At 50.1% G+C, this 21,484-nt stretch overlaps 1 protein-coding gene across 1 annotated transcript in view; it reads left to right on the top strand.

Moving 5' to 3' along the window:
* The window catches only part of PPP2R5D (protein phosphatase 2 regulatory subunit B'delta), a 46,342-nt gene that overhangs the window by 16,428 nt on the left and 8,430 nt on the right, over nt 1-21,484 (top strand). Inside the window, exons 6-13 of the mRNA XM_048842321.2 lie at nt 1,149-1,241; nt 2,357-2,487; nt 2,917-2,976; nt 3,965-4,073; nt 5,331-5,384; nt 9,034-9,204; nt 12,786-12,913; nt 15,310-15,411. Coding sequence (XP_048698278.1) covers nt 1,149-1,241; nt 2,357-2,487; nt 2,917-2,976; nt 3,965-4,073; nt 5,331-5,384; nt 9,034-9,204; nt 12,786-12,913; nt 15,310-15,411 — 848 coding nt within the window. The remainder of the gene's footprint in view (nt 1-1,148; nt 1,242-2,356; nt 2,488-2,916; nt 2,977-3,964; nt 4,074-5,330; nt 5,385-9,033; nt 9,205-12,785; nt 12,914-15,309; nt 15,412-21,484) is intronic.

The following is a 21,484-nucleotide window of genomic DNA, read 5'->3' as shown; positions in this document are numbered from 1 at the left end:
GGAGTGGGAAGGAAGGTACTGAGTTTTCAAAGCACAGATTTCAAATATCTTCTCTCTGTGGATACTTTTACTTTTCTTTGGGGGTCAGCACAGGAAATGAGGCCTTGGATTCTGCAGCCTCCCAGAAGCGAGTGCTGCTTAGCCCCAGGGATGTTGGTGCGGACTGGGAATGAATGGCTAGTCTAAGGAGCTTAGGGCGTCTTGTGTTTTTGAAGTTAGGACCCTTGGGACTCCCCCCTTTATTTTTTCTCTCTCTCTCAGAAGCCCCAAGCCTCTGCTCCCCTGCCTCTGGCCCAGGAGGGTGAGAGAGAGCTCCCGTGAGAGGAACCAGTGCTGCTGCTGCTGCTTCCCTCTGGCACAAAGCCTGCTGGCCAGGAGCCTCAAGCCCTCCACAGTGGGTGGGGCCTATTAGGTCCCCATAAGAGCCGTACTTGGACACCCAGACCATTTACTTCACACTTTAACCGGCAAAAATAATTATGTGCAAAACTGATAGGGAGCAAACATTTCAGCAGAGACGTGTGAGCACAAACTGGGAGGTGCTCAAGGACTCCCTTCTACATGCACACAGAGCCACTGTTCCTCAGGCATGGACACAGATAGGAATTGAAAACTGAGTAGCATTCTGGGGAAAGGGGGATGTGGTGGAAGCAGCAAAAAAAAATAAAAAAATCAATCAATCTAGGGACAGAGCTCTGAGAGAAGGTTAAGAAAACTTGATCAGATCAGGTTCTGCAAGTACCTACGCACAGAGATGGTATCTGTTAGCAGAGGGCTGTTTGATCTAGCAGACAAAGGCAGAAGATGAGCCAGTGGCTGCAAGCTGAAGTGAGAAATACTCACAGTGGAAATGAGATACAATTTTGTAACCATGTGGGGTAATTACCCGTTGGTGCAGCGTACCTAGGGATGTATGTTGTGTTGGTAAAGGGGGTGCGGCTCGGGTCAGATGCTAACAAAACTCTTCTCAACTGTTAATTATTTCCTGGCACATTAGCGCTGGTGACGCCTGCTGTAACAAGCCACCATTAAAAATCTTTAGGCTTTTACTAATCAGATGGGAAAAGGAACATTGTTGACGCGTGTAAAGCATGAAGAATTAAGTAAAGCTTTTCTTTTTTTAAAAAGCCCCCTCTTGCTCTCCTCAGCTGGTGTACGAATTCTTCCTGCGGTTTCTGGAGTCGCCCGACTTTCAGCCCAATATAGCCAAGAAATACATTGACCAGAAGTTTGTATTGTCAGTAAGTAGTTCCAGCTTCCCCCCACCTCAGACCCCTGTGAAGGGGTGCTTAGCAGGCACCCTGCATATCACTACCCAAGCAGCCCCCATAGCTTTCTCAGAGAGGATGGGTAATAGGCTCAGTTCAGAGAAGGACAACAAAAATGATTAGGGGTATGGAACTGGTGCCAGATGAGGGGAGATTAGTAAGACTGGGACTTTTCAGCTTGAAAAAGAAATGACTAAGGGGGGATATGATAGAGAACTATAAAATCATGACTGGTGTGGAGAAAGTAAATGAGGAAGTGTTGTTTACTCCTCAAAACACAAGAACTAGGGGTCACCGAATGAAATTAATAGGCAGCAGGTTTAAAACAAACAAAGGAAGTATTTTTTTTCACACAACGCACAGTCAACCTGTGGAACTCTTTGCCAGAGGATGTTGTGAAGGCCAAGACTTAACAGGGTTCAAAAAAGAACTAGATAAATTCATGGAGGATAGGTCCTTCAATGGCTATTAGCCAGGAATGGTGTCCCTAGCCTCTGTTTGCCAGAAGCTGGAATGGGAGACAGGAAATAGATCTCTTGAGGATTCCCTGTTCTGTTCATTCCCTCTGAAGCACCAGGCATTGGCCACTGTCGGAAGACAGAATACTGGGCTTGATGGACCTTTGGTCTGACCCAGGAGGGCCATTCTTAGGCAGTGCCTGGGCAGCTCCACCTTCCTTCATGCCCTCACTGGAGGAGCTCTTGGGGATGCTCAGTGCTGGGGGAACCTGCAGGGTTGCCACCATTGAAACTCACTCTAGAAGCTGCTTCCAAAGAGAAGGTCCCTGATGAACTGGGAGAGCAGCAAGGGTTTCCCTGCCCTAGAGCTGGGCTGCGTAAGGAGAGGTGGACTCAGGACTCGGGAGCCTGCACTGGCATAGCCTTTGCTCTGCTACAGGAGTCTGAGCAGCTGCTAGCGACGATAGACATGGCTGACCGTGCGGAGGCAGCAGCGTGCACTGCGTGCAGAGGGGTGTGCTCCAAACTGGAACATACTTACGCTGATGAGCAGAAGCTTTTCCCTGTGCAATCAGCAGCCCGTGTCCAGGGGAGAGAGCCTCAGGACTAACTGAATCCCTCTTTCCACAGCTGCTGGATTTGTTCGACAGTGAAGATCCCAGAGAGCGAGACTTCCTGAAGACCATCTTACACCGAATTTACGGGAAGTTCCTGGGCCTGCGAGCGTATGTGAGGCGGCAGATCAACAACATATTTTACAGGTGAGGGGCTCTGTCAGGCCCAGCGATGCTGGGAACGGGCTTGGAGGACCTGGGGAAAGCAAAGCCGGAGCATTCCTTCTGTTCCCAGCCCCGCCAGTGACTGGGCGAGTCAGGTCGTGTCTCTGGACATGGGAATAGTACTTGCCTGTGCTACAGGGATATTGAGGATTCAGTAGTGCAGAATGCCTCTGACTAATGTGGGAAATGGTAGGGCTATCTTCCCCCTGCCATGCCCCACAGCAGCCCTCTGCTGATCTGGGAGCCTGGGCTGATCTTACCCACTCTTGTGTAGCACGTCCTGGAGTGCGGACAATACTGTCTCTTCCTGAATCCTCTGTCATCTCTTTCTGGGAGGATTCTCCTTACTGAGCTGTGTCCTGTGCTTGGCAATGACTCCTCTCCTCTCCCATCCCCAACCCTTCTTCTCAGGTTTATCTATGAAACAGAGCATCACAATGGGATTGCAGAGCTGCTGGAGATCTTGGGCAGGTAAGGGCATTTCTCCCTTTCTGTGTTTCTTCTGCCACATCTAGGAGCTCCAGGGCTTCTGAGCCGGGTGGGACCTCACGGCCTAGTGTATTGTGTGGTGTAGCAGGGACCTACCAATCTGCTTTCAGGCCCATCTGCTGCCTCAGTTTCCCCTCAGACATGTTGATCCTCTCAGCCTTCCAGCACAGTTGGGTTGCTGAGCTGACTTAGCTCTCCAGCTTATTTACAAAAGTCTTCTCCTTCTCGGGTATCAGAGTCCAAACACACGCACAAGTAAAGAGTGCCCCTCCCCAGTCTGGGCACAGCCCTTCCTTCCCAAGGGCCTGTCGTCTCATCCCCAGGCACTCTTCTGCTGGGCTCTGCACAGTATCTCCATATCCCTTCTGTTTAGAGGTCACTGCATCCCCACGCCAAGTGGCAGCATAGGAGGGACCCACACCTGCCCACCTATGTGGAATCCCAGCCCAGGAACTCTGAACAGCTGGGCTTTCTGCCCCATAGCCTCAACCACGCTCTGCATCTCCTTCCCAGGGTCTCTTCCAACACTCCAGTCCTCCTACTCTTCTGTAGAGCATAACTGCCAGGGCTTCTCACCCCGGAGTCCATCTCAGTTCGGTTCCCCGGCAGGCCTGGCTTAATCATGTGATCCTTGACATATTACTGCAGAACTCCTCTCTTCCACCTGGAGCTAAGTGTGGCATGGGGGCAGCTGAGCCCCAACCCTCTTAAAGGACCAGCTCACCCTGTGGTGTGGGGTTTCCCACCCTGCATGTGATGGGGCCTTCATTGGAGGGAATGTGCTTTTCAGGACACATTTTCAGGATCCCCTGGGGCTGGGGCCTTAGTGACTGCAGCCCTGAAGCCAGGTGTTTCCTGGAGATGTTAATATGGTATGGTAGGGCTTGGGGCTGGTTTTATACTGTGATTGTTCTGGTACATACTCAGTAATACCTGACCCCGTAATGCCTCTCTCCCTTCTCCTACTCAGTATAATCAATGGGTTCGCTTTGCCTCTGAAGGAAGAGCACAAGATGTTCCTCATTCGGGTCTTGCTACCTTTGCACAAGGTGAAATCACTGAGTGTCTACCACCCACAGGTGAGAGGCTCTGTCAGTTACCGGAGAGGTCAAACAGTCAGGCTTATTTACAGGCACCACCAGGCTTTACTTATCAAAATCTTGCTGCAGGGGTTCTTGCCTCTGTACGTTCACCCCCTCTGACGCCTGACTGTACCGCTCATCCCTCAGCATGTGCTTTGAGCTGTCAGTCCCCAGCCTCCTTCACCCTTGTCTGTTAACTTGCTTCCTCTTGCTCCTGGGCAGTGTGAGAATGTTCCATTGTCCTCTGCTGGTTTGAACGTCAGGCCGACTCATCCTCGACTGTTGGAAGCTCATGGATGATTTCAGCCCAGGTTTTTGCCGTATTTAGGCGTTGCAGCCCTCAGCGTTGCAATGCCTGACTGATTTAGCAGCCTAAATCCCATCAACCATCAATGGAATTTTGACTCCTAAGTGCCTAAATCTCTTTAGATTTAGGCTCCTAAATCAGTTAGGCATTACAACGCTGAGTGCAGAACGCCTAACTACCTGTAACTATTTGGGCCTTATCCTTAAATATCTGCTACTCACTGCTTCCCTTGTATTCAGAGAGTTGAAGTCCATGAGTTCCATTGCCCAGCCCCTGTGTGTGCGTGCTGTGTACTTAGAAAGATATGGAGACAAGGTCCTTACCTATGTAGCAATTGATCTAGGGAGAAGATGGGACAAAAGCCCGGATCTGAATGGTGAAGCTCTCTTGCATCCTGTTACTTCCCTGACCATGAGAGGGGGAGGGCTTTTCAGTTGCCCAATTTGTCACTGGCAATTTTTAAATGGAGATGGGATGTTTTTCTAAGAAATCTGCTTGAGTTCACCCAGGAATTAATTCTGGGAAGTCCTGTGGCCTGTGTTATACAGGAGGTCAGACTAAATGATCACAGTGGTCCCTTCCAGCCCTAGAATCTATTAATCTACCTGTCTGTAGCCACAGATTCGCTAGTGTGCTGCCTGCTTGTTGTGAACATGTGGCCACAAACGACACCTAGTGCAACATGAGGGACAGAACTCAGGGCTTCTGGCTCCCAAAGCCCAGGGTTCTTCTGCTTGGCCTAACGGAGACAAGCTCACCATTCGCTATGAGTCACTGGGGCTTATACACTCTTTGAGCTGCTGCAGGTTGTCAGGCACACCAGCTGGAGCAGGTCTGACCTGGCACGCAGCCAAGGGCCGTGGTAAGTGCTGATGCCTTGTGTGCTTGTTGCTTGCCGTCTGCTTAGCCAAGAGAGGAGCTCTAACTGGGCTGTGTTTTCCTTGCAGTTGGCATACTGTGTTGTGCAGTTCTTGGAGAAAGACAGCAGCCTGACAGAACCGGTGAGTGCCCTTGCTTGGCTTTGTCATGTCAGCCATGGCCCCAGTTCACATCACAAGATCATTTCTGGACACTTCAGCAGCTAAGTTACTCTGACCCCACTCCAGAGAGACCTGGCATAAGTTGGATTTGTTCGCTCACTGGAACTGGCCTGCAGAGGAGTATCGGTCATCTGACATGTCACAAGCACAGGGCAGGACTAGATAGTCTCATCATGCACAGCCAGGCAGGCTTTGGGGGTCTGAGCAGGCTCAGTTTGGAAACGAGACATGAGCAAGTGTAGCACAGCTTGGAGTGAGTCTGTCTTGTGTGATTCCAGTCCTGCTATAGCAGAATGCAAAGCATGCAAAGACCCCCTCTCCCGTGGCAGCTCCCCTTCTGGCTACACAGCTTCTGCCATGAGAAGATGATTGGGAATTGGACATCCGAAGAAACCAGCAAGAGTTGATAGAGAAGTGCAGGTGTTTGAGATCTCAATCCAAACCCCCTAGAGCTGGTCGGAAGACTACGGGTGAGGGTGTGGAAACTGGAGACCAGAAAGGTCTGTTTAGCCTGGGTGAGCTGTCCCTTGTGGAGGGGCTGGGCTTTGTTTTACTGAGCTGTTGGAGCCTCAGTATCATATCCCCTCCAGCCAGTTCACCTCCGGGACATTGAATCCTGACAGCTGTGTTTGCCGTCAGGTTGTAATGCTGCTGAAGACTAAATTTTCACAAGATGGTGCTCTAGTGCAAACAGGGCCCAGATGTGTTTCCTGCATTGTGGCTCTGCAGACCCAAACTAAGTAACACTAAGCAGAACAATGCTGGCGGGACAGAGGGCGTGAGAGGACGATCAAGGGCTCCACTCCTCAGGGCAGAGTGCGGAGAAATGCCTCACGTGGCTCTGTTCTACACAGGCTCAGCTCTGGCAGACAGCTACTGGCTCATGCATGGAAATGGCATTTTAATTACTAATATTTACAACTTGGGTTGTTTTGCACCTGAGCTGGCAAAGCTGCACACTGACAATGAGCCTGTCTGTGTTCAGCCATTTGCACATTCTAGCTCCAGCATTCCCATACTGCATGTTCTGGAAATAGGCCTCCTCCTGCCCTCCCACTCACTCCCCCAAGTCATCCATATTCTCATTGCCAGGCGAATCATATGTCTCCTGTGCCAGGTAATTCACCGCCCTGCTGATCCCAGGCAAGAGAGATCTAGCTGAGCCTGCCACTCAAAGTATTGGAGCTGCTGAGATGGGGGAGGGAAGCAGAGAATTTCTGCAGGGTTTTCGCTGTGCATTCACACAGCGAAGCTCAGTAGATCCTTACCGATGACTCAAACACTCATTACTGAATTTTGCAAATCAGTGAGCAGAGGCCTGATTCAGTGCCCATGGTAGGACTCCCACTCACTGCAAGGTGCATTGTATCAGGCACTGACCAAAAAGATTCTGTGAAGACAAGGCAGCGTCCTCACAGAACGCACTGTGTTTGTGTGAAAGTGTCCAAGCCTTAGTAACCAGGGGCCTCATGTGGTGCTTGTTTGCTTGATCCCTGCCTTGTTTGTCCTTCGTTCAGTCATAATGCAAGAGCTGCCATACCAAATCTTGCTGAATAAAACATGCTCCAGAATGGCAGTATTAGTGATAACCAAACAAAGCAAAGACCAGCTCCTGTGCATCTCGCCCAACCTTAGCTCTAGGGAAAACTGTCTTTGGAGTCGCTGAAACGAATGATTGATTGCATGGCAAAACTACCAGTGCTGTGGACACCGAGCTGTCCCTGCATAGCTGAGCCCTTGGAATGGTGGAAACATCATGCAAGCAGCCTTCCTCTTGCTGCTGCCTCTGTGCCCACTACTGTTCCCTCAGGCTGCTTGCCTGGGCTAAGCTCAGCATTTCAGGCTTCTCCTAGGAATTGCTGAAAGACTGGTGTTTCCAAAATGTTTTCAGTTGTGCAGCACCAACCAGGCACTGCAGCCATGAGTGTTGTGTTCAGCTTTAACCAGTGCTATCTGAACAGCCTGTAAGCTCTCTCTGAACATCCACTGGCACTTCGGCTTCATAACCCCGGTTGTTGAACTACAAACAATGTTAGTTAGGAGAACTGCTCTTGCAAAGCATTCTGTTTGAAGCCAGCATGTACAGTTTTCATGCAATGCATCTCTCCCAAATCAGTGTTCAAATTGCAGACTCTGCAGCGTGTGGTTGTATCTGTTTCAGAAAGAGATTTGATTTGGAAGTGACTGGCTAAAACTTTCACTCAGTGTATTCTGGATTCTGACTTTAAAGGTACCAAGTGTTGGTATTTGGCATTCAATGGATTTGTCACATCCCTCTTGGGACAATAGGTTAGCCAGATCATGGTACGTTGAGTCCAGTATCCCTCCCCTGCCAATACCTGATGCCTCAGGTGACAGTGGACACCACCCCTGCCCCTCCCCTCCCCCCATATTACACTCAGTAAATGGTACACTCCTGCATGTGGAAGAGAACTTCCGTTCTGACCCCATGGTGATTAGTTTACACCCAGAAGCATCAGTTTGGATCATCTGAGTCTCAGCATCCCTATAACAAACATGACTGTTCGTAAAAGTCTCCAGTCCCTGTCATGAGTCTCCTGCAGCCGTGAGCACCACATGGCAGCTGCATTCCCCTGGAAGCAGAATTTCTCTCTGTTGCTCTCTATTCACCAGCATGTCACTTTGAGTGCCCCCTTGTTCTCATGGGGACAGAGTGAAAAGCAGGCGATGATCACTTTTCCCTGTATAGTCTGAACCCTTAGGACATGGGCTAGTCCCAAAATGGGTAAAGCTGGGGTCAGAAGGAACTTTTTAGTCCAAATTACCAGAAAACCCACTCATTACCCATGCAGCTTTCCTCTGGGAAGGAGCAGGGGACGGGGGAAGTAGTCTCCCTGCTTAGTGCCCTAGCTTGAGAAGGCTGTCAGCCACCACGCTGGCGGGAATGATGAGAAGCTGAGCAGAACAAAGAGGGTGTAGCCAGGGAAGAAGGATCTATGGCTGCTGCTAGGTGGCACTCCTGGTCACAGCCAGCATCTATGCACTCCACCTCTCTGTGCAGCCAGATCCTGTCCAGGCTGCCTGCAGGGAAACGTGGGGATAGGTGCCGGATGGTATAGGTACCTTCAGCTTCTGGGTCTGCAGCCCAGAGGATCCGTGTGCTGGAGAGGTAGTCAGTGGCTCTGGCAAGGTAGGGAGAGGAGAGAGGAGCAGCAAGGGAAGCTGTGCTCCTTCCGAGTTGAGGAGGAGAGTCCAGAAGAGAGTTCACCCAGTGCCTGTCCTGTCTCGTATAGTTCAAAGGACTGCCCTGGACACTGGTATTCTGAGGGACAAATACCTTGATGGAGCCCTCTTTAGTGCCTCCTAAGGTCTGGGAGGACAGAGCAGTTCGAGACCTCTGTGCTGGTGGAGGCTCTCTGGATGCAGAGCTATGGGGAAGGGGGTGGGGTTCAGAGGCATGAAGGAGCTGGTGTTTTGTGTGCCTAACCTGAATGAGTCAGAGACTGAGTCCATATGTACAGGCACTGCGTGCTGCGTCTGCTGCTGTGTGTGGGACGTGGCTGTGCTGGGTTTCTGTGGTCGGGGGTGCTAGACAGTACTGCCAGTAGGTTTGCACTCTGCTCCTAAGCTCCTTTCTTTACCTGCTCAGGTGATTGTGGGCTTGCTGAAGTTTTGGCCAAAAACGCACAGTCCCAAGGAGGTGATGTTTCTGAACGAGCTGGAGGAAATACTGGATGTGATCGAGCCCTCCGAGTTTGTGAAGGTCATGGAGCCCCTGTTCAGGCAGCTGGCCAAGTGTGTGTCCAGCCCACACTTCCAGGTAGGTTCCAGGCTCAGCAAGACCATCTGGCTTTGCTTTGCACTCAGGTCCTGTTTTTAGGGTGAATCTGAGACTCTGGAGCATGTTTCTGTGATCACTGCTGCCACAAAATTTACCATAGACTCCTCTAGTGATCAGGATAACTCCTGAGGATGGCACAAAAACAGGAGGCATTAGTGAGCCACCAGACCAATAGTTTAGGAAAAGTAGGACTATGAATGTCATCCCAAGCTACCGATCGTGTTTTCCCCAGCTCTGAGTGTTACAATGTTGAGGAGCTAACGCAGGTATGTTGTGCTGCCTCTTGTAAGTGGCTGATCTGATGCGGGGGGTGGGGAGATGGGCCCCATTCAGCTTCCTCATGTCCTTGAGTACTGTGCCCAGGCCCTTTTGAGATCAAATTATCTACTTGTCTACCGCACTGGAGGATGATCAGCCAATGAGACTCTCTGTTCTTATGAGTGTTCCCAGTGTTGCACGCCCGCAGAAAGGATACCTTGCACTGCACTGGCCTGGTTCTGGGGGCAGCAGATCATCCATTGTGGAGATCGAAGAGGGAGAGAGCAGAAAGGATGGAAGATCTTCATGGTCACTTGATGGTTCCATTTTAGGGACACCCAAGGGGAGCTGGGGAAGGTGGAAATGTTAACACCATGATACAGTGCTGAGAGGCAGGCCTGGTATTTTTGGGATAGAGCCATTCAGCAGCTGCTCCTCTCCACACCCTTCCGCTGCATTGCCTCTTGTTGTTTATCAGTGTGACATGTGGTTCACAGATACATACAAAGAGGTGGTCTGTTCCCCACACAACTCACAGTGTAGGTAGACACCACACAAAAGAAGGCATGCATCAAGAAAGTCAGGAATTAAAGGATGGCAAAATAATTAATGCCTATCAGCATGGGTTTTGTGGAAAATAGGTCTTCTTGAATTAATGTGATACAGGTTTTTTTTTATGATATTACAAGTTTAGTTGACAAAGGTAATTGTGTTGACATAAATTGCTTAGATATCTGTGAGACATTTGATTTAGTCCCACATGATCATCTGAAGATTGACACGGTACAAAGTCACTGTGGCCCATGTTAAATGGATTAAAAATTGGCTAACTGATAGATCTCGACAAGCAATTGTAAATGGAATCATCAGCTGGGGTTCCACACCAGTCAGTTCTCTTCCCAGTGCTATTCAACATCTTTATCAACAATCTGGAAGAAAACATAAAATCATTTCTGGTAAAGCTGGCTGGTGACCTAAAAATTGGTGGGGTGGTAACTAAAGAAAAGGACAGGTCAATTGTATAGATTGATCTGGACCAGTTGGTCACCTGAATAACATGCATTTTAATACAGCCAAATGCTGGGTACAAAGACTGTAGGCCACACTGACAGGATGGGGCCTGTATCCTGGAAAGCATGGACTCTGAAAAGGACTTAGGGACATGATGGAAATCCATCTGAACATGGGCTTCCAGTGCAGTGCTGTGGGCTAAGAGGGGTAATACAATTCTCGGCTGTATTAGCAGGGGATATTGAGGAGGGGTAGGAAGGTAGTTTTACCTTTGCATATGGACAGAATTAGTGAGACCATTCCGGGATATAGTGTCCCATTCTGGTGTCCAGTAATATTGAAAAAATGAAGAGGGCTCAGAAAAGAACTATGAAAATAAAGATCTGTGAGGAAAACACTGCCTTACAGCGAGAGAGTACCTTATCAGAGAGTTTGAGGTGACTTGGTCATAGTCTAGTGCCTCTGTGGGGAAGAGGTGTCTGATAGCTGGCTTGTTAATCTATCAGACAAAGGCATAACAAGATATAATGGCTCAAAAGTGAAGTTGGATAAATTCAGATCAGAAATAAGGCTTTTTTTTTCTTCTTCTTTTCTTTCTCTCTCTTTTTTTTTTTTTTTTTTTAACGGTGAGGGTAATTAACCATTGGAACAACTTACCTAAGGGTGTGGTAGATTCCTCATCATTTGGAGTCTTAAGGCTAGATGTCTTTCTAAAAGATATACTCCAGCTCAACCACAGAGCAGGAATTACTGGATGCTATGGCCTGTATTCTACAGGAGGTCAGGCCCAATGATCACAATGTTGCCTTTTGGCCTTAAATCTATGATGCTGCAGCTGAGCAGGGACATGCAGGGAGAATGGGCAGGGACCTGGCGTGATAGAGCCACAGGCTTGCTTTGTTTTTCATTTGGGGTTTTTTGAGAGAGAAGGTTTCTTCTCCCTTCCCTGAAGGAAGGGTGAGGACTGTTGCTGAAGTGCCCTCATAGGATAAATTTTTACTGCACAGTTAACCCAGGCCCTTATGTGACTTTTAGCCCAGAGTCCCCATACAGCCACACAGGGATTGGAGGTGCTTTAACCCTGGGCTTAGCTTACCCACCTCCAGGGGGGGGTTAGAACCTGAGCTCTGCTTTAACTCAAGCTGGAACATAGTCCTCCAGTCCATTCCCACAGTCCCACTGAAGGACCAACAGGTTCTCCCACAGTTGACAGAATCATAGAGTGTCTCCGATAAAGAACCATGGGATATCTCCCCAGACACACATGGGCGAGTGCAGAAATAATGAGGACATAGTAACATAGATGGGCCTTTGCAGTGGGGATCCTCAGACTCAGGGTAGGCTAACCCAGTGCTGAGACCTGAGTGCTAGTCACCAGGGTTAAGTGTGCAGTAAAGGCATAGCATAAGGGGGAGAGGGTAAAGGAACTGGAGAGCAGGTCAGGGAGGAGTCTTAGCCTCGGGAGCTATATGGAAGGTGGTCCGGGGAGCAGAGAGAGACAAGAACATTAAGGTGGGAGCCAATTTGTGCAAGAACCCAAAGGTGAAGACAAGGGACTTGAGTTTTGTACGGAGAGCAAAGGGGAGCCTTGGGAGAGATTTGCGGAAGGGTCTTATGTGGTCAGAGAAGCAGGCAGGGGAAAAGGTTTTGACAGCATTTTTGGTTGAAGAGAGTGAGGTTGAAGGGAAGGAAGTTGCCGTGAGGGAGGTGAAACATGGTCAGGACCTGGACAAGAAGTTGGGGACAGACAGTAGTGGAGAGAAACTGACCAGGCTTAGCAGTGATGTCAGTTTGGAGGGTCAGGAGGAAGAGAGAACACAGAGGGATGCCCCTGTTGGGAGGGGAGATTCTAGGGAGGAAAGAACTCCATTTTTAGCCCTTGTTGAGCTTTGGCTAGAGGCTGGACAGTATGAGGAAGAGTTGTTGGAGATGTGACTGAAAAGAGAGTCATCAATATAACAATAGCAGCTGAAGTCATGTGACCAAATGAGGCTACCCAAGGCATAGCCCTGAGGACCCGACCTGCACACGGAGAGGAGGAGCTCTTGGTGTAAATGCAGCAGAATGTAAACTAGGAAAGACCGGAAACCAAGGGATGGGTCTCTCCAGGCAGAGGACCATTGCCAGAGGTGGCAAAGACAAGCTCCTCAGCCGGAGCACTGTCGAGTCTGATTTCTTGGCTGGGTAATGCCAGAACTTTTGCCTGGTTGGTGATGAGTGGAATTCTCACATGCACCCTATGACCTGTCTGCAAGGAGCCTGTACAGAGATCTGCTTCCCTCCTCCTGCAGGTGGCAGAGCGAGCTCTGTACTACTGGAACAATGAGTACATCATGAGCCTGATCAGCGACAACGCAGCCAAAATTCTCCCGATCATGTTCCCGGCACTCTACAAGAATTCCAAGAGTCACTGGAACAAGTAAGTCCTTTCTGTGTGTCCGGGGGCCATTAGGAATGAGTGAGTGGGCATCCAGGATCGCGCAAGCTGGCTGCAGGGGTGCTGTTAGCACACGGCTGCGGTGGCACGTTGTGGTGCTGCTGATGGCTTTGGGACAGAGAGGAGGCGTGGAGCTCAGATACCAAGGGGATGGGTATACTAGATCTGAAAGATCCAAGGAGACGACAGCAGCCTGGGCCTGAACACGTCATTTTGGGTGGCTGTTCAGCCAACCCAGTCCGTTAGATGACTGATATCTCTAGCCCTTGGAGTCTGACTGGTAGGTGTGTCGGGATTGTCTAGCCCAGTTTCACAAGCCACGGAGCGCTGCGGCCTGCAGGGCTGAACAGAGGCACTGGTGAATGTGCTGGTCTGGTGTCTCCAGCTGCCAGGTAACAGAGAGAGCACTGAGACAGCACAACCCGCAGGACAGTTGTACTGCTGCAAATGTCTTCACACTGGTGCTTGGCACCAGATCCTCATGTGACCCTCCCACCACTCAGCTCTTCCTCCAACTGTTGTTAGCTGTTTCAGTTAAATAGGGGTTAAGAGAGTTAAAAGACTGAACCCCCTGTTGCTTGGGTGAATGACTTAGGAAGCTCACACCACACATCTGAGACCCTTGAGGGTACGTTTGCAGGGCCAGCAGAAACTTGCGGCAGCAAGTCTCAGAGCTTAGGCTTGCCCTACAGCGCTAAAAATAGCTGTGTAAATGTTCAGGCTTGGGCTCTGAAGCCTGGGGAGGGGGCATTTCCTGATATTTCTGTGGGGGGAGAGAAGGCAGGAAAGCCGTCCCTCCCCCTGCCCCTGGGCCTTCTCTGTACACTGGAAAGAGGCAAAACTGGGGCACTTTTAATACAATTTAGGGGGAGCTTGATGGAGCTGGAATTCAGTGTGTCTGTAATACAGAGAAATTGGCTGCAGAATAAAAACTGTTTGCAAACTATTGCACCATTGTCTGTTTCTGCTTTCGCTCGCCTCTTCACCATAAAGAATCAGAAAGAGGTACAAACCTAACTGTTCCCTTTGCAGCTCACCTTAAGGGGCAGGGTAAATGTTAAGCTCACCAACAGGAAAGGAAATAGTAACTGTGGCCTTGGCTTTCACACCAGTACTTCTCACGCATGCACTTCTTCATGTAGTTTGGCCCACCTTTCTCCCATCATGATTCAGAAATGTGCTTTGCACCACTTGACAGAGCCATTTCCAGGGGTTCTGAGGTTTCTTTTCTCATTTGTCTAATCTTCCCCCTCCTTTGTCTGCCTTTCTCTCCTGGTACTTTCCCAGGAGCAGCACAGGACAGCTCTTGTACTTTGTTTCTGCCTCTTTCCAGTTTGTGATGGTATTTTTCTACTAGTCCTGCTTTCTCTCAGAGCTTTCTCACTGCCACCCTTGTTTTCCCAGAATGGGCTGAGGGACCCAGAAGTTCTCCCCTTCCTTCCCCCAACTCAGTCACTTTGTGTGTCAAAAAATAACACTGAGGAGCTATCCCCTTATTGCAAACTGTTCCCAAAGGCAATTAGCATCCTGAGTCCTCTTTCCTGGCTGAGGAGGGTGCACAGAGAGGTGAGGTGACTTACAGGAGCCAGATTGCATCCCTTGTGTTACTAGCCCATGCTGCTTCTGGGCATGATTCCAATCTGTGTTCTGATTTCCCAGCACCATAAACAGGCAGGGCACTTTCAGACAAGACACAGTCCCTGCCCCACGAGCTTACGGTGTAGTGTGAATAAGGCGTGACACAATGCAAGCATCGTTGACACCAGAGGCGGAGGTGGCTTGCTCTCTCAGTGCACAGAGCACTAGTTCCCGGTTCCAAATTGCTATTAAGTACCCCTCCTTCAGAGGTGGTGTACATTCCAGTTTGCTGCAGCGGCTGCTGTACACAGTAACTGAGCTAATGGAGTGAAGCCATGTGGGGAAATCAAACAATCCGACTGGTACGTTGCAAACCCCCATCACATGCAGCTTTAAAACTGTGTTGAACAAAGCCCTGTAGGGAAAATCCCCAAGCTGTCCCCCAGCTTCTTCCATCTCTAGCTACTTCGACTATGTGATGCCCAATAGGAAAGGCCCTGGAGGCTTGAATGCTGATTTCCTGCTGACATCTGTGTTGGGAACCACCAACGCAGCAGCATTACTAGTTACGGCTCCATTGAACTGAGCCCCAGTCACTGTGAAGAGAGGTCCCTCGCCCTGTGGAATAATCAAATGGATTCAGGTCTCAGTTCTTTTCACACTGAGTACAGGGACCACAGGAAGGGCTCTGGTCAAGCTCTCACAAGCAGAAGTGATGTCTGTCTCCCTCCCAACAGGATAAGGGACAGGCACCTTGATGTTACCTGTGACCTAGTATCCCTCTTCCATCTTCTTTGCAGGACGATCCATGGCTTGATCTACAATGCCCTGAAGCTGTTCATGGAGATGAACCAGAAGCTGTTCGATGACTGCACGCAGCAATACAAGGCAGAGAAGCAGAAGTGAGTAGCTTGGGCAGGTGCCTCCCCACAGCTGATTTAAACTAATATCTGAGTCTCCTTGACCATGTGGTGAAAGTCCTGGAGGCAAGTTAAAAGCCAGTACAGTTAGCAGTCAGGTTTAAGTGGTTGCTCAGGTCAAACAGGGACTGTTCAGAATCTAGGGAAGCCAAAGGGAAGGAGTATAAATGAAAGCAGGAAAAAAGCAAGATGGAAATTAGGATGGCAGAGGTGGACACTGAAGAGCAAAAAGCTAAAAACAACTGAGAAATCCTGTCAGTCTATCAGAAGCAGGAAGCCTGTGGCAGAACTGGTAGGTTTGCTGGGCCATCACAGAACAAAGGGAGAAGTGGAGGAGGAGAAGGACGCTGCAGAGAAACGAAGGCCCTGATTCGGCAGTGCATTTAAGCACCTTCTCGTCTCCCATTGACTTCAATGGAACCTAAGCACATGCTTAAAAATTAAGTCTCTGCTTAAGGGTTTTGCTGAATTGGGGCCATAATGATTTCTTTGCAGCCTTCCCTACAGAGGACATTTGGGGAGGTATCTGCTGTTCTCATATTATAAAGAATTGTCTGGGATTAGTTGTCAAAAGAGGAGGTGCTGGAATAAATTGATCAATTAAAGGGGCTCTGGTCCCCAGCCCCTAGTGATACATCCAAGAGTTGTGAAGGAATGTAGGAATGAAGTGGCTGAGCTGCTAATACGTACATGCTTGTTAAAGTCAGGTACTGTACCAAGGACTGGAGGGTAACAAATATTGTACCTATTTTTAAAATGTCTCTGGGGGTAGTTACAGCCCTGCGAGCCTTACTTTGGTACTTGGTAAGTAGGTTGAAACTAGAATAAAAAATACCTAGTAAAACAGGATAGGCTGAGGAAAGGCCTGCATGGCGTCTGCCAAGGAAAGTTCTTCCTCGCTGACCTAGCAGAGCCCTTTGAAGGTATCAGAAGAACAGTGGATAAAGAACAGGATGGCATCATTTATTTTGCGTTTCAAGTCGCTCACAGGAGGCTAGTAAGGAAACAAAGTAGCCCTGGGCTGAGAGGTAAAGTTCCGTCATGGATCAGAAAGTGGTTAAGAGAGAGAAAACGAAGAGCTGGGATAAATGAACTTTGTCACACTGAAAGCTGATGACAGTGAGGGTTTCCCAAGGGTCCATACTAGGGCTGTTGCTGTAAGAAGGAATATATCTGTAATGTAGGTGGGGTTGCCCAGCACTTTGCATTAAGGGTATGTCTGCACTGCAGCTGGGAGGTGCTTTCCGGTGCAGATAGACAGACTTGTTTGCTCTGCTCCAGCTAGTAACTCAAAACAGTAGCGTGGCCACAGCTCAGGCAAGCCACCCAAGTACAAACCCGCCCAGCCACCTGCATGGAGGTACTTGGGTGGGAGTCTGAGCTGCAGTAGTAGACACACCCTAAAACACCTTGTTTTCATTAACTTATGACTTTTCCACACTTTAACTGTTCCGGCTGACATTTTCCATGCAGGGGGTCTGGCTCTGACTGCATGGTTTTAGAAAATTTCAGCCAAAATTGGTCAGAGAACATAAAATGTATGGAAGCATGGAACTACGTTGTTTTGCTCATGTTAAAAATTTCTGACAGCCTGGTCTGTGAAAAGCTGTATTCTTCTGCCCCCCCCTGAACCCCCCGCTTTGGAGCAGTGATTTGAAATGTGGCAGGAGGTGACTTTTGTGGCAGGGATATGCCTCTTGAGATCCCATGTGAAAATCTGCCCAAATTTTACCCAGTTGTCGAGTAGAGATGTGCGAGAGTTTCGCAGCTAAATTCCCCAAGGATTCGATCTACACTGGGCATGCTTCAGCCCAGGGCTGAGCAGGACTTTCCCTGCAGTTGCAGCTCTGGGCTGTGCTGGGTCCAGGCACTGGTCTGAGAGCAGGGAGATTCTTTCCTGTGCTCTTAATGATCCCCTGGCTGCTGGGCCCAGGCAGTGTGGAGATGAGAGCTGGCTGACTCCAATGCAGAAGGGACAAGAGCCAGACCAGCAAAGTAGTGGGGAGAGTAGATTGGGACAAGGAGCCTGAGGGGGAGGCTGGGACTGGAGCTTGGCAGGGGTGGGGAGAGGGACACTGGGCCTGGAAGTTAGGGTGAGGGAAACTGGGGCTGGCTGGGCAAGGAGACCAGTACTTAGAGCCGGGGAAGACTGGCACTGGGATTCTGGGAAGCAGTATCGGGGGGATTGAGACTGAATGAGGAACCAGGGGGAGACTGGGGCTGAGGACCCATGAGGGAGTTGGAGCAGAGAGAGACCTGACAAAGAGCCGGGCTGCAAGGGGAGAACTGGCACTAGCTGGGCAAAGAGATTGGGACAAAGAGACAAGGCAATGGACACGCGGGACACTGAAATTGGAGCCCAGGGAAGAAGATTGGGACTGTGAGTGAGTGGGGAAGGAGCCTGGATGAGGAGCCAGGAGGAAGGAGAACCGGGATATGCTGGGCTAGGAGACTGGGACTGGTTGTGGGGGAACCTGGGATGGAGAGTCCAGAGGGGCGAAACTCGGACTGGTTAGGTGAGGCATACAGGGACCAGGGCATGGGCAGTCATGCCTAATGGTTAGAGTCAGGTGCCTAGAACTGGAACCAGGACCAGAGCCAGGCACCAAGCCAGGGGCCAGGGCTAGATCTGGAGCCAGGTGCCAAGCTGAGGGCTGGAGCCGGAGTCAGCATCAGCGGTAGGGTCTAGGAACAGGGACCTGGAGTGAGGTAGGAAAGCAGGAACCGGGAGCAGATGGGAACTTGGATAAAGAGGGCAGAAATCAGGAACAGGCTGGGAGGCAGGAAGACAGGGCTCAGGAATCAGGCAAGTAGACAGTGTCCATAGTACAGTAGTAGCCAGCCCAGGATTTACCTTGGACAACCTCCTATGCCTCTTTTGGGTTTAAGTAGTGCCTCCCAGCCAATGAATGGGGCTGGATATTCTCCCCAGTTAGGAGCTTTGTGGAGGGGACTTTGTGAACTAGAGCTTTGCTAGCACCCTTCTCTACTGGTTTGGGTTTTCTGCTGGGTAGTAGCTACGGCAGAGCACTGTCTGCGGGCCTCGGTTCAAGACCTGTGATTCTTCACAAGGAGAATGGGACTGGGATGAAGAGCTGAGGTAGGGAAGAAACGGGACTGGGGCCAAGCAGGTTGTAGGGGACAGGGCAGAAGAGTCTGTGCCCATTAGAAATACTCCCCTCCAGAGCCTGAAACGGAGTCCACGATTCCTGAGTCTCACCGTTCCTCTGCTGTCAGTAAATACCTGTGAAATCGACTGGGGAAGTGTGTGTCTCATTCTCCTCTAGTGCTGGCCCACATAGAGGAGGATAATCTACTAATGCTGTCAGTTATTCTGTTAGCTCAAGTTGCAGAGGTCAGTGGGGTGGTTCTAAAATTTCCAACCCAGCTGATGACCATTTGGGGGTCAATTTGATGCCACATGATGGAATTTGTGTGTTTTCAGCTTGCTTTTTTCAAAGTTAGCAAGTTACATGCACAAAACTGTGTTCAAAGAACATTATTAACATTGCAAAGTCAAGCGCTTAGAAGATAGGAAATGCCAGTGTAAAGGTTGCCTGTGCAATATTAATTCGTCCCTCTTGTGCATATGTATTATAATAGTGTCTGTAATTACATGATCACGTGCTGTTTTTTCCATAGGACCCTGCCCCATTCAGTGACAGACTGAGGAGAGGAGAGATTGAGAAGGATGAGGACTGTTTAGGTTAGAAAGAAGAGGGCACATAGGAGGTATACAAAATAATTACAGGGATAGGGAAGGTATGTTGGATGTTCCTGTTCACCTTGTGTCATAGCACAAGAACAAGGGGATGTCGCATAAGGCTGATAGCCAACCAATGTGCAACGGATAAAAAGAAACTTATTTTTACACCAGGCATAGTTAGCCGTGGAACTCACTGCCACAAGGTATCACTGAGGCCAAGAGTTTAGGACGATTCAAAAAAGGATTAGACATTTTTCCCCCACGGCAGATTGGCAGAAGCCCTGGCGGTTTTTCACCTTCCTCTGCAGCATGGGGCGCAGGTCACTTACTGTAGGAGTCTCTGCACCTTGAAGTCTTTAAGCCATGAAGTCTTTAAGCTCAGACATAAGTTAGGGGTTTGTTACAGGAGTTGGTGGGTGAGATTCCATGGCCTGCGTTGTGCAGGAGGTCAGACTAGATGATCATAATGGTCCCTTCTGACCTTAAAGTCTATGATTTAAATGGTTAATGACCACCCACAGTGCCTGCCTCTGCAGAACTGATCACTTCCCGCACCTTGCAGCCGTGCAGCCACACAACCTTTGTGAGCAGCACTGGGCAGTTCAAGGCATGCCCATTTCCCCTGGGCCATACACTGAGTGAGTTGATAGCAATGCTGGTATCCTTTTCTAGAGCCCCATAGCCCTTCGGGAGAAATGAGGCCATGCACCTTGATGTCCAAAGAGCGATTAGTTACTCCTTAAACAGGGTTAAGCTGCTCAGAAGGCCAGACCTTTGGAGAAAAATCAGAAGGTCAAGCCCTATAAGATGGTGCATCTGGTCCTCCTATGAACTAGCTGATCGTCTGTACCTCAGTAGCTTGGGCCTGGTGCAGCTATAGGGATGGCAGGCTCAGGAGCATGTGTCCACACTGCCTTGTGTGAAAGCTGAGGGGCGGCTGGGTGGAGTTGTGGACACGCCTTCATGATCACTGCCTGGAGCCTCTCGCAACTGTGAGTGCCAACCTCAGGGCAGATGGTGAGAAAACAGGGCCAACACCCCAAGTTGGTAGTGTGTTCTACAATTAGATTTCACCAAGCCAGTAGCAAATGTGAACTCCTGGATCACTATACCAGTCTTACCATGAAGTCACAGGCAGTCCCCTTAGACCAGAGGTGGGCAAACTACAGCCCGCGGGACCCTCCTGCCCGGCCCCTGAGCTCCTGGCCCAGGAGGCTAGTCCCCCGCCCCTCCCCGTTGTTCCCCCTCCCCCGCAGCCTCAGCACACCGCGGGCACAATGCTTTGGGCGGTGGGGCTGCAGGCTCCTGGGGCACCACAGTTGCAGAGCCCGACCTGACCCGGTGCTCTGTGCTGTGCGGTTGTAGCACCGCCAGCCACCGGTGCTCCAGGCAGCGCGGTAAGGGGGCGGGGGGTTGGATAGAGGGCAGGGAAGTTCGAGGGGGTGGTCAGGGGCTGGGGGTGTGGAAAGGGGGCGGGGCGGTCAGAGAGCTGGAAACATGGGTTGAATGGGGCCAGGGGTCCCGGGAGGGCAGTCAGGAAGGAGAGGGGGGTTGGATGGGGCAGCGGGGGGCAGTTACGGGTGGTGGATGGGGCAGGAGTCCCGGGGTGGCCGTCAGGTGGCGAGAAGCAGGTGGGGTCGGGGGCCGGGCCACGCCTGGCTGTTTGGGGAGGCACAGCCTCCCCTAACTGACCCTCCATACAATTTTGGAAACCTGATGTGGCCCTCAGGCCAAAAAGTTTGCCTGCCCCTGCCTTAGACTCTCAATCTATCTTGCCACACAGGCAAACTGAACTTAGTGATAATGGTCACCTAAACCAAAAATCACACATCAGATTGCTCCCAGTCCCAAGAGACCAATCACTTACCCCAGATCTTACTCCAAAGACTACACTGGCAACCAATTCTATAGTAAACTAATTACAGGTTTATTAGCTGGTTGTGGAGCGGAGGGAACTGAGGGGGTAGGGTATCTCTACCCTCAGTTTGTAGAACGCAGGGCTTTCCCAGCCACCGACTGCTCAGAAAGGCTTTGTGCATTCTGGCTGGGCAGGCCACTCCCACAGTGTGTCTGTACAGGCAATATAGTGGGAGAATGAGTAAAGGCTGGTACGTGGCCTCTTGTAACATCAGATGGAATTAAAAAATGTCCTGCTGCAGGGCATAAAACCAGTCTCTGACTGATGGGAGTAGGAAGAAACTTCCCTTATGGAATGGCGTTGCACATGTATATCATAGGACTGTAATGCCAGTCAGCGTGGGTTTATGGGAAATAGGTCTTGGTAAAGAATCGCAATTTTGTTCTTTGGTGAGATTACAAATTGGTCAATAAAGGCACCTGCATAGATGT

The sequence above is a fragment of the Caretta caretta genome, chromosome 3 (genome assembly GCF_965140235.1).
Source record: "Caretta caretta isolate rCarCar2 chromosome 3, rCarCar1.hap1, whole genome shotgun sequence".
Classification (NCBI taxonomy): Eukaryota; Metazoa; Chordata; order Testudines; family Cheloniidae; genus Caretta; species Caretta caretta.
Note: the sequence above shows the minus strand (reverse complement) of the source record. Positions and strands in the feature narration are given on the sequence as shown.